Source organism: Magallana gigas, chromosome 3 (assembly GCF_963853765.1).
Source record: "Magallana gigas chromosome 3, xbMagGiga1.1, whole genome shotgun sequence".
Lineage (NCBI taxonomy): Eukaryota > Metazoa > Mollusca > Bivalvia > Ostreida > Ostreidae > Magallana > Magallana gigas.
This window is the reverse complement of record NC_088855.1, coordinates 25,890,413-25,904,569: the sequence shown is the minus strand read 5'-3', so window position 1 is coordinate 25,904,569 and position 14,157 is coordinate 25,890,413. Positions and strand designations below refer to the sequence as shown.

Below are 14,157 nucleotides of genomic sequence, written 5' to 3'. Positions count from 1 at the left end.
TTACATTGAATGTGAAGATTCATTACTAGTATTCGGTTTTGTGTCCATTTTTTTAAAAACATAGTAACATAATTATTTTATAGCATAACATCAAATTTGGACGTGCTGTGTGATTTCCTTTTCAGTTTCTAATATTTCTTAAAATATTAAAAGGTACCTGCAATGCCGGTGAATTTTTGATATTTTGGAGATCTAAGTCATCCTGAAAATTTAACTGCGATCGTAAAAGTACTTATCGAGATTAGGATTCTACACCTGAATGGTTTTTGAATCAAGCCGGTTTGGCGCGAGATGACCTGTGACGTCTTACACACCGGTGTAAGGGACCAGGCAAAATTTATCACAATGATTGGACCGGTACAAATGGAAATATCCATTTCAAAAAAATTGACATGTCCCATGGGTTTCACATTGGAAAAAAATATGTGCCCCATGCCTTAAGGCTTTTACAAAGTACTGTTCAATGGATATGCATCTTCATTAAGTAAATTGTCATAAAAAGTAGGGATTTCCTATTCTGATGAAAATTTTAAAATAGGCTTTAGTTCATTACTGAGATAAGAAAAACAACTTTAAATTAGTTTTAGCAACCTGAGTTACATAACCAATTTTTTAAACACGATTATTTTTCTTTCAAATGTAGTTAACATGTAGACAAATACAGTTATAATAATATACACATTATCTAAAAACCCAAGTTTATTTCCTGTCAAAAAGTGATATTTTAGATGCATGTACAAAGTTGAACACCCCCCCCCCCCATCTTTCCAATTGTCTCCATTAACATTACATGAAGGATATTTAAATGTACATTTGACCTTCAAATAACATCTGCAATGATTACTACTTTTGAAATGAACAAAAGCTTTGGCAAACGTCCAGGTATTTTTAGATTGAATCTTGTATATCCCCTGTTGTTTGGTCTATACTTCCAAATGTTGATTTCTTAACCTTATACAGAAATATGGCGAAGATAGACTGTTTACAACTTCGATGGCTATTAACGCTCTGATCACAACATGGACTTACTTCAATGATAACACCGGACATCTTCATTGGGACGAAAGTATATAGGGTTTGATTTTTTTTCTTGCAAGCGTTCTTATTCAAATTGATTACAAAACGCCATGAAAAAAAATTATGTGAATCCTTGGTTTTAATCTACTATCCAAAGGCAAATGTCGCTAATTTTCTTTCTCGTAATTAATAAAACATACCTCCTGAGTACTGCGTAATAATACCCAAGGTACACAATGCCGCTACGTGAATTTTTAAAGAGAGTTCTGATACTGTTTCATCGCCACACGAGACTTTTGGTGTAGTTTAATTTCCTCTTCACGAATCTTTTTTTCAACATCTACTCGACAAAGATGGTCAGTTGGTCCTTACAAAAGTGGAAGACTATATAGCATCATTCGTCGTTGCTCCCCACCATTATTTTTGTCGTGTGATCGCAGTCTATGAGTATTCCAAACGTTGCGCATCTCATCTAAAGAATTTGTCTACAAAATATTGCAAAACAGTAATTATCTGTATAGTAAAAACTCTTTGAATTTCCACCCATTTCTTTGATTTACCTTAATTTTGATACAGTTTTAACATATAATACTACCCAAATTATTGTCAACAGTTAGTGATGCCATCAATTTGCAGAAGATGTGACAAGATTTTGTGGCGACGGGAAATATTTCTTAGAAACACCCTTCCCACGCGGATTAGAATTTTGAAAGTATGCATTTTTTAATTTCTTTGGGGGGGGGGGGGGGGGTGGTGGTGTCAAACGGATATTGTTACGATCAACAACTTTGCTTCTATAATGTATAACAAAATCTTTATTCAATTCATTTGCAATAGACTCTACATGTCCCTTGGCCCCTAATTAAAGGGGTCAGTCCCTTTCTCTTGATTTTGTTTGAAAGAACTCTTGATACTCTACCACATTTGTAATATATGTCTTAACAAAATATCAGCTGATAAAAAGATATATCAAAACGTATCGAAATTTTAAAACAAAATCTGTACTCAATTTTCGTGCCAAAGCGAGCTCCAAGAAATGGCGCCACTGATGCAAGACAACTAAATAGTACACAACTTCAAAGTCTCTGATAGTTTCTGAGATCAGCTCTACTCAAAACAGGTCGTACAAAATTACAAAATCGGCCGTAAATCGGGACCGGAAATGACGACAAAAAAAATTTCAAAAACTTAAAAAATTCAGGTAATGTCCCATCATCTGTGAAAAAAAAAGTTGAGATCGGTCGAATAGTTTTTGAGAAATCGCGTGCACAAAAATTGGAGAGAAAAAAATAATAAACATTACGAGAACGGAAGACCTTAATAACTAGATACAATCTCGTTACATAACGAGTAGATCTCCCGACCGATTTCTATTTAAAATGATAAGATGAAATATCGATACAATTTCAGAGATAACCCCCCCCCTTGCACTTTTAGATAATGAATATAAATCTCTAATAACGCCATCAATGAGTTTTTCAAACGGATATTGTTACGATCAACAACTTTGCTTCTATAATGCATTACAAAATCTTGAGCCCAATTTAACATTAATTTTAATGTAACTGGGATCGAACTCTGACCCAGATAAAAATAAATACCATCTCGCTTCAAAAGCTTAATAAATCAATGCTGTCATTAGACATTGTTATACTTTCATGTTAAATACTGAAATCTGATTGGTTAAGACGCAGTTAATAATATTTACTATTACTCTCAGCGTTAGCAACGCACTTGGCAACGGGTAACATTAAAAAATGTTACATGCGCGAAAATTGTGCGCGTACGGTTCGCTGTAGAATTCACGTTATTCCTATATAAAAGCAGTAAAATTTTCTTAAAAATTTTAAAAAAGACATTCAGTATAACAAAATAAATAGTGCCTGTTTGGGAGGGTAACAGTTGAAATTGACACCCCGAGAAAACCATTGTCAACCGACGCGAAGCGGAGGTTGACAATGGTTTTCGAGGGGTGTCAATTTCAACTGTTACCCTCCCAAACAGGCACTATTTATATAGTAATACCCGCACGAAGTGTTTGCCCCTAAATAACACTGTTTTGTACCAGTTAAAGTAAAAATGAAGGCCGCATACAAGTTCCGGTAATATAATTAAAGCTGCTTGGTCCGATTTTTTTGTAATTACAGTTATGTATCAATTGTTTTCCTCCACAAATCATTTATCTTAGAAAGTTATGGACTTTCTCCTATTTACACCAGCAGAACCAGTCTCCTTTCAAAGTAAGAAATATTCAAAGTAAATAGAAGTAATTTCTCTTTGGGCAAACGAAAAAACATCACGGGATGCATCACGGGAATGTTTAGAAAAGGAACCAAAATGTTTCGTCCCCCGAATGATTGGGGTTATTCAACCCGCATGCTATGCATAGCCCTTACCAAAATGTAAGGCCTCTGGCAAACAGTTGCTGCAAATTTGCGGAGAGTTTGCTGCAAAGCGACAAACTGTTGCTGCAAATTCAGAATTCGTATGCAAATTAGCTTCTGGAAAACTGTTTGCGGCAAATTTGCCGCAAGCTTACAGATAAACATAGTAACTTTTAAATATTACAACATAAGAAAAACCATTAATAAACGCTTATAATCATTTAATAATGAGTTACTAATACATGTTCTATGCTTTTCAATCAATTTACAAATAACTTCTACTGGTGATTAACAAAGATGTTTAACTTAAACAGTTGCAGCAAAATTAGAGATAAAGGACACAAGTTAAAATTATTATGAACAAACCATAATGAAATTTGACAAATAGTACTCAACCGTTCGGTGATGACTGATGATTTGTTGCTGCAGATCGATAAACTTGAATGCAGTTTGATCACAACATGCATGCACAGATGAACTTGGACAAAACTTCACAATGAGCGAAGTTCAAACCATATAGTTCACAATTAAGCCCTGCACGGTCACTGGTCATATTACAATTAATCACGGCATTCTTTAAGGCAATCTCTAACAGTCTCCTGTACATGCTCTCCGATTTGATTTCACACATAAACAATATCACACAAATAGCCGAATATCACAATAATGTCCACAATGGAATGGTCAGACTTCAGCACTGTTGTTTATATGCTTTTCTACGTATTCTTACACAAATTCTGTCTTCACTCTTTTTTGGTTGCATCATTTGATCATAAAATCGGTGAGTTAGTTGTTCATGCATCGTTTTCTTTAGGCCTGTGTAACCCGGTCACCAGGGTAGACACCTGTTGGGAAGATAAATGGATTTCATATAAGCACAACTGTTTTCAAATTCAAAGCAGTTTCTAAGAAAAACAAGTTAGCCTATCATATACTTACTCAATCTATTAATCTATATAAAGCTAAAAATTTGCACTACTAACTCTGACTATGTGAGTGGAACATGAATTCCTTTATTTAAGTAATAAAAATGTTAATCATATAAAATGTAATTATACACTATGTAATGATAATTTCCTAAATTTGGCGTTGTTAAAATTAATTTAAAATTGAAATTATTTGTTCATGGCGCATCACAACGATGTCAATAACGAGCGTTCTGCTTGAATCGACACCTGGCATTGTCATAGGGACGGCCTTAAACTGTTTAACTCATTATAAAAGATCACAGTCTTTCGTTTTATATTCCAATAACTGTTTAAACCGCTATTCAACGAATATATTTTCATTATTTCACTTACTTTTTCAAAAACGTGCTCAGGATGGTGCATGAAGTGGCCTTGGGTGTTTAGACTCGATTCATTCACTTATATTCGTCCTCTGATTAGCCGTGGATTTTCTAAAAATGTAAACACTCCATTGACAATGTTTCTTTTACCTTGTGCACAGCCATATTCCCTTATTTTCATCCATTTTACCATCTCGGTGAAGGCACACAACATGGCAGCATCGAATGTGAAAATTGGCGGCTATAGCTATTGATCGACCAATCAGCGCGCGCGTAGCTTATTATTGAAACAAAAGTAAAAGTAGAAACAAACACTGAACAGCATATGGAAAATTCTTCAATCTTCATGATTCAACATCAAACGGTTCAGAAACTCAAATCATAAATCAACTGATATTTGAACGTAAGAAAAAGGAATATAGGATAACAAAAGAACAGACAGGTTGGTGTTACCTGGGGTCTGGTCTGCATGAGTGGAGTGGGTGGGGGGGGGGGGGGGGGGTCATTTTGCCTTTTATGTATTGAAACATCATGCGATTAAAGTTGATCTTATTTTCGTTATAATAGAAATTTTGATTGAGACTATCTTAGATTAAAACTTAAATCCGAAAATATTTATTAGATTTATTCTTTCTCTATACAAATATACAAAATTATAAAAGCAATTTATTATAATTGACAGTCTTAAAGTTGTGCTGAATGTGTATATAAAATTGTATAAGTATTATTTCTGGTAAAGCTTTGGCAAGCTCAGGAAGAAAATAAAACAGAGAAAAAACAAGAAATGTTTGTGGTAAGCTTCTGGCAAATTTTGAGGAGTTTGCCAAAAGTTTGCCACTACTGGCGAAGAAGCTGCAAACATAATTGGGTGTTTGGTAAACTTCTGGCATAATAAAAGAGGTTTACCAGAAGTTTGCTACTACTGGCAAACTTTGGCAAACAAGTTCTAAAGTTTTCTGGTAAACTAATCAGTTTGCCGAAAATTTGAGGCAAGTTTGCTAACAAAACGTACACATGTTTATTTGTAATTTGTCTGATCATTTCGACCTTTATTTAAAGCGATTTCAAATTCGTTATACAACCATACCCGTCTCGTCGTCAGGGGTGAAATTTAACATATGAGGCGATCGCGAAATAACGCGAAACCGTTTAATGTCGTTTTGTTTTGTTAGCAAATTTTGTACGTATTTTTCTTCATTGAAATTTGGCATAATTGACGGGTAAAACTACTGCAATGCCTATTATTATACATATACTAAGCATAGCCATCGTTTAAAAGCGTGCATAAAATTTGATATAAAATCGGACCAAGCAGCTTTAAAAATTATAATTTTCATAAAGGATGAGTTAAATCCCTTCCCATATGATAATACACATGAGCAGCACTTTATATACAATTTGGGATTTAACTGTTTGCATGTGAATTTTAGGTTAATCAATAATCTTAACATTTCATGTCATTAAAAGTATAACGGTCTATGTAATTATTACAAAATTAAATTACGCCCCCTTCCCTCGGCGGTTTTCGGTGTAATGAAGAATAATGACCCCCGTAGAATAATGACCGGGGGTCATTTTTCTACGTAGAAAAATGACCCCTTTGCCTGAAAAATAAGTGTCATTTTTATAAAAATGAGCACACTCCACATGAAGAAAAGTGACCCCTGTAGAATAATGACCCCCTTGTAGATTAAAGTTTTTCAGTGTATTATTTTATTATTTGTGAAATAGTCTTTACACTATTGTAATTTTTACTGCTGCAGTTTACAGAAAGTAACAAAAATTATAAATTATATTCAAATAAACTTAAAGTGAAAGAAGGGGTATATCATTACATTTACATATATCTATGGTGTTCCGATAGGGCCACTTCGACCTAAGTTGCATGGGCGAAGGAGCAAAAGTGCGAAGATGCGACGACGAAGCGCGAAGATGTGATGCATAAAGTGCGAAGGTGCGAAGGCGAAGGAGCGATACTACTATCGCTTCTTCCCAACTTTGCACTTTCGCTCTCGCCTTTTTTTTTTATTGCATTCAGTAAGTCTCGGTCGATTACATAGAATTTAATACAGGCACCGTACTCGCCAAGTTTTTCCGATTAATCCATGCTATTATTGGTACGCATGCGCTAGGCCATCGCGCTTACTATGAATGTTTATAAATATTTTAATGTGTACATGTAACATATATGTTTACCAGTGCTGGCTATGCCTAATCATTATATACTCCACATAAAATGTAATGTCCGCCATAATGTATACATATGCACTTCCAGACTCCTGTCACTTACCAGCCGTCTGATTACCGTGGACCAAACACAATAACATTCTAATTTCATTATGCGACACTCCTTGCTCATGCATGATCTAGAGGGGGAGAGGGGGCCCGCCCCACCGGAAAATTCAATATAAATAATTTTACGCAGTAAAAGAGAGGGAGTCCGGACCATATCCCCCTGGATAATTTAATTTTATTAATTTTATTTTTTAAAAATCACAAAATATGCTTTGGAACCCTTTAAACGATGGAGAGCTCCGCAATCATAAAACATAGGTAATCACAGATTACAAAGCTCACCGAGACGAGGCATCACCTTTATGAGGCATCACCTTTATGAGACAACCTTTATCATATTATTTGAACACCATCCTTTATGATCTTGGATATTCATGGATTCTGTTTTGACACAAAATCGTATATCATCTGTTAAAAAATTGTATGATAATCATATGTCCATATGTTAATCAATACAATAATATACAATTAAAAGTGCATCTAATCATACTTACAATATATATCATATAAAACAATAAAATACCGTAAAAAATTGTGAGATATGATATTGTAACGTATGATATGACATTGTATTGTGTTATACATTACAATTGTATTTGATCAAATAATAGAATATCATAAAACATAATACAATATAGTATTATATGAAACAATATCATATTGCAACAATACATCATAACATTGAAACATATGATATTATATTGTATAATTAAGCATTGAATCATTATTTTTTCAAAGATGTGGTCTCATAACTGCAACGTATGTGCATACAAATTGTATAACGCGCGCTAGCGCGTTATGAACATTTGTTTGCACTCATCGTTGCAGTTATAAGACCTCATCTTTAAAAAAATAATGAATCAATGCTTATATTTACGTTTTTTAAACATGTATTTCCTTCCCGAAAATATGATTTGTTTTTAAAAAGCTCTATCTTATTCAACGAGGTATGCGAAATTAACGGAATGGCCACTGGAACAGCCGAAATATGCTGACAAAAATAGTGCACAGCATTTTAAATTCTAATAACACAATTTTATTTTTCTTTCTGTAATTTAATGAATTTGCTCTTGGTAAACTAAAAAATTAATCAATTGAATTCATTTAACTGTCAACATATATTTACATCAATGAAATATTTATCAGCGTAAGTATAATAACAGGTCGTTATCCGGTTTGAAGTCGCGAGAAGAGTCAGTTCCTGTTCTTCGATAAATACTGAAGAAATACTTAATGTATTCATACGCACCAGATTTGGTGATTGGGTCTTCTGTTTCGTGCGTAAATATCACTCAAATCAACCAATGCAATTTAATAGAGGGAAAGAAAGTGAATGTAAATATTATAGTATGATATTGTATTGTATGGTACTGTATCATATTTGATACATAATATGATATTGTATTATATAATACATATAATTTTGATATCATATCAAATGATACAATATCATGGGATAAAGTAAAATATTATATAATACAATCATATTATACACATTGTATCATATGATACAATAATATATATTAAAGTATCATAAAATACAATTTCATGTGATATGATAATATATCATATAAACCAATATCATATTATACAATATCGTATGATACGATTTTTTATAATATTGTATCATAAAAATCAATACATAACAATATCACGATACAATATCATATCATAAAATATAAAAAAAATTGATACAATATTTTATCGTAATCATATAACGTTTTACAATATAACATATGGTATTATATTGCATCCTTTTAAACAATAGTGTTTCAAATCATACAATACTATATCATAGGAATCATGTCACATCATTTAACAACAACCACATCTATCTATCAAGCAGGTTTGAGTGAGGTAGGAGATTTCTCTAGCATCCTTGATAATGGAGATCAGGCTCTGCATCTGAAGCAACCTCTACGTCGTTTCATATATAATATACTTAAATCAACTATGCAAGCTATCATCTATAAAACATGTGACCTGTTCCAAAAAACTAAGCCTCATCATAAAACCTATGGCTCTGTTTCAAGATTCAAGTCTGTCAGGTGCATCAGCATCATAAGACGCACCATCCATACAAGTTTAATGAAGTTAGGACCAGTAGTAACTAAGATATAATCATTAGAGGGCACCTGCAACAAAAACTTTAACCAGCTCCAAAAACCTTAACCTCCTCCATGATCCGAAACCTATAGCTCAGATTCAGCACTCAAGCCTGTCTGGTGCATCAGTATCATAAGACACACCATCCATGCAAGTTTGGTGAAGTACGGACCAGCAGTAACTTAGATATTGCTATTAAAGGGCACCTGCAACAAAAAAACTTTAACCTGCTCCAAAAACCTAAACCTCCTCCAGAATCTGAAAGTTAGGAACCAGATTCAGTAGGTCCAGATGCATCATTCATGTAATTTTGGTAAAGAGAGGACAAGTAATAGCTTATATACAGGAACTGTAACTAAAACTTTAACCATATCCGAACGCCGACGCCGGGGGTATAGCATATGCTCCCATTGACTTCGTCTCGGTGAGCTAAAAAGACAAAAGCGCGAAGTTTCGAAGGCGAGAGTGCGAAGTTGCAAAGGCGAAGAAGCAATAGTAGTATCACTTATTCGCCTTCGCAACTTAGCACTTTCGTCTTCGCATCTTCGCCGTCGCATCTTCTATATTTTTCATCTTGTTCATGAATTATACTTGCATTGAGGATTTCCACAATACAAACTGCTGGGTATACAAGTTCATCACCCAGAATTAATGATGAACCAAAAAATATGAAAAGTTCACTCCACTGTTAGGCATTATAACCAAGCTGAAGTTAGTAAGCACTGACAGCAGCCATTACGCCAGTAGAGGTTAACGGCCAATAAGAAAAATCGTCAAAGTACTGAGAGTACTCGTACAGAAAATATATTTTTCTTTATCCTCGGCATACTTTAGTTTAGTTTATATCAAGATGATTAATGCTTCAATAGTTTGTACAGTTTGGATACAATAAAGATCGTGTGATCAAAATCAAGCGGGATATAAACCCCTAACATGGGCACTAACGCTTTTAACTATCAACGCTTTTAGAAACAATCTTTTCTTATTATAATCGATCAGTGTTTATTATCTATTTAGATTTACTATAGTCAGATACTCTTCACAAATTTGCTCCAAAAGAATAAAGTCTATTCATGATCACAAAACAACATTACAACAAATGTTTAGAATATTGATGTTCAAGTATTACGTAGAAGAAAACAAAACTAACGCAGAATGATTTTTTAAAAAAAAATCACTTTCCCCAAGAAATGTAAATAAGAAGTATTCATATTCCTACGTTACCTGCCCCTTAGTCTTTTTCCATAAAGATATATACATGTATCATTCTTCGATTGACAATTCATTCACCAATGAATATTGCGTATATCATTACAACAATTATTCTTTCATGATTATTGTTCGTTCATTATCACACATATCCTCATTGTGTATGAATTTTTTTTAATTTGCGTCATTTCCCGCCGTATGTCGACGAGAGAAGTAACGTAACTGTTAACAATCATGCAATTTGTGGCAATGTCAGAATGTTTTGCGTGTCCTTGCTACAGATATGATAAACTATATACAGCGATATATTTACAAGTTCGGTGTTTATAACTTCAAAATCAGTTGAACAGAGTGAAAAATTAAGTAACTTCAAAGTCATTTCTTGGATACGGGGAAACCAATTTCTATTCATGTTTACGGGGGGGGGGGGTGGGGGGGGGGTAATTTTTCTATGGGGGTCATTTTTCTTCATGTTTAACATGAAGAAAAATAACCCCTGGGTCTTTTTTCTTCAGAAAAATCCAATTATTCTTCAGCTAGGGGGGGTCATTATTCTACGTCGAAAAATGACCCCGGTCATTATTCTACGGAGGTCATTATTCTTTATTACACCGGCTTTAGATTTGCTTCTGTGTGTCTACATGTACATCATTGTGCGCTCGGATTTAGAGAAGGGGTGAGAGTGAGGGGTCCAGACCCCCCTCCCCCCAATGAAAATTCATTTATATCAATAGTAAAATTTCCTACATTTCCTAAATTTCACCACGGACCCCAATGCACTTACAGATATGTAAACGCTCTCACCCATTGCGCTTCACTGTTAGGTAACATTATTTTGAGAGAATATATTATATTTATACTTTGTTTATTTCATTAGGGAGTATACATCACAAAATGCAGGTGTCCTGTACCACCTTAAAGCTAAAATGAGTGCTTTACATAGTTATTTACCTAATAAAATAGTGCAAGGGGTTATGAAGAATGGGTCATAAAAATAACTGATCTTTTTCTGAAGTTATGTATACAATACAGGTTGCATTAGCGGGTACTACTTTTACCCAGGTTAGAAGAGTTTTACGTGGTGTACATACCCTTAAGCTGTGTGTTTTTCATATGTAGAAAAGGGTTAGTTAACATGCATAAACGTTTCTTTTGTGATGGTCAGCTAAAGGGATTCATATTGTGATCTAGTAGGATTCAAGTTATGATGTTGACCAATAGGTAAGCATAATACATGTATAGTAGCACAGTATAGTATTATGAGACACCGGTGTGTACATAAGCATTACTTTCACTTTCTAAATAGGGGGTACTACTAAACAGAGAACTCTAAAGAACTCTTACGATTTTTTAATAGTTAAAGTATTTAGAACGCACTTTTGTATTTTTTATGATGAAAAAGATTAATATAGTCAAAATATGTATTCAAATTGTTTGGTTTAAAGTGAATATTAATTATTTCGCGCAAGGTGCCCGTGCAGCGGCACTTAATTGCTCTTCATTGAAATGCATTAACTATATAATTATATCGCTTGTATTATGTTGTGATTTTACGTGCATTTTTGTGAACGGCTTCGGCCGATCACTGTTGTGTCCATATGAGGCATTCGGCAAATGCTTCCACGTGCGCACACATTCCGCTTGCATACGTAGTTATTATCAACACTTGAAGATTTGGTTTAGTATTTATATAACATTTTACTCAGTTTTATTTCAATTCATTTACCTTAAGAAATGCAAACATAAATTTGATACAGTTCGACATGTTAATTCAAGAATGTACATTTTGTCTCACGCGTAAGAATATCGATCGAAAGATTCATTCAGTTATGCAGTTGACCTCGATGAACTGACCTCGATCATAAGAAGATGCTCCATGAACTGACCTCGATCTACTGATGTTGCATAATAGTAGCTAGGAAGACGGCTTGATTTATAAACAAGGTATCGTTATAATGCGACCTCAAAAGCAAGTTATGATGGCATTCAATGTTTTTCAGTCGCATTAAATTATTTTAATACCACTCTTTCTTTGTTTATGTGTTAATGCTCTTTGAAGAGCCCTACTCAGTATTCTGAAGAAGAAGAAGAAGAAGATACATTAACTTTTAATAATTACGTTAAAAATATAAAACTAGACAAGGAGTTTGCGAACGGCTTTCTCCAAATTTATTTCAAAATTAAATTTGTTGATGGTTTATAATGATGAAATTATGGTGTACAGATGATTCCAAATATTCTATATTTTGTAAAAATACAGTACTTCTTTAATTATTTTACATCAAACTGATCATGTTTATTACTTCTAGCTATCTATATATCTTTATTGCCGATCATTCCTTTAAAAGGAATACTTGTTATACCAATGGCATTAAGTAACTGTAGAAACAAGCTTAATGTCTAAATGACTTTAGATCGGGATCGGATTTGGACGAATTTGCCTTTAATTAGTTTCAAATCATTTTTAATGAGTTTATACATGTATATGTAGTATAACATGTAACTGAACAGATAGAGACATAATAAAACATTTATTAGTCCTTTCAAATGAAACCCCCCAGAAATCTCTAGGGTTCTCTAGAGTACTTTAGAGTTCTCTGTTTAGTAGGACCATCTAAATAAGTTATCTCACTTTGCTAGCGGACTGTATCATCATCTTTTAATACTTAAATAAGCTTATCATCGTTACCTATCCTATCGCATTTGTACAGTTTCTGTCATTTTAATTGCAATGGTTATTATTTTATTTGTCAGACTTATACTATTGAGTTGATCCCATATTGACCCTGTGACAATTTTGTATTAAATTTGTGTAACAAATGTAAGTAAATGTAGACTTATCTGAGTTACATGAGTTATAATAGAAAGGAAAGGGTCTTTCTCAATGTATGATAATGCATCAAATACAATGTAGGCCATGACCCTATGGGATTGTTCTGACCCCATGAAATAGGAAAACGCAAAATTTCTTCCAATGTCATTATGATGCATCACATGGTGTAAATTAGTACATAATCCCAGGTGTTTTCTTTAACCCCCACCCTTTTGAAATAGAAAATGATGATACACTGTGTATTTTGATAACTTTTGAGATCCCTTTTCCTACACCATATTTATTCTTGCTCTTTATCTAATGGTATATATAGGTTATGCCCCCTTGGAGACACCCTCACATTCTAGAACTGGAAATAATCAAGCATTTTATCTTATTCATATGTAGTTTTTGACCCATGTGGGTAACTCCTAGCCTAATGATAACCCTGCTTTGTTTACATATTGTAGGAGACTTTGCAATTGCCCCAAATAGGTGACTACACATGCATATAACAATTTGTTTATCTTAAAGATTAATTTAGTAATTTCCAAAATGTTAATGTGCATTGGGAGTAAAAAAAAAAAAGCATTCAAGAAATGATTTAAAATTTGCTATTGTACACACGTAAGAATGTAAGAAGACTGAATCTTTAGAACCAGGTTTGATTGGAAGGGGTGGATGTGGAGGATAAACATTTAATTTGAATCATTTATTGTTATTAATTTTAACTTAAATATAAGTTATTGATATCCAATTGAATTAAGAAAAACATTTTAAACTTTTTAGACCCCAAATTATATTTTGATTTTAATTGATCATTCGACATTTAAGAAAAGTTTAAATGTAAGGTTTTTCATTTTAAGCATAAATAAACGCAAGGTTTTTTTTAATTTCATTTTATTTATAGTTTAAGGAAGGATACATGATCGGATTCAGACAATTTTCCAAGGGGAAGAGGAGGGGGGGGGGGGCAGTTATGTGAGTTGGTTTGGTGGGGGTGGCGGTTTCCGAGTCATATATTTGGCAATTTTTTTTATAATTTA

The 14,157-nt window shown here is 33.6% G+C and overlaps 1 protein-coding gene across 2 annotated transcripts in view; it reads left to right on the top strand.

Moving 5' to 3' along the window:
• Positions 1–14,157, top strand: part of LOC105330289 (uncharacterized) — a 122,917-nt gene that overhangs the window by 49,999 nt on the left and 58,761 nt on the right. For both annotated transcript variants that reach the window (XM_034443490.2, XM_066079070.1), the window contains exon 7: positions 961–1,066. In XM_034443490.2, coding sequence (XP_034299381.1) covers positions 961–1,066 — 106 coding nt within the window. The remainder of the gene's footprint in view (positions 1–960; positions 1,067–14,157) is intronic.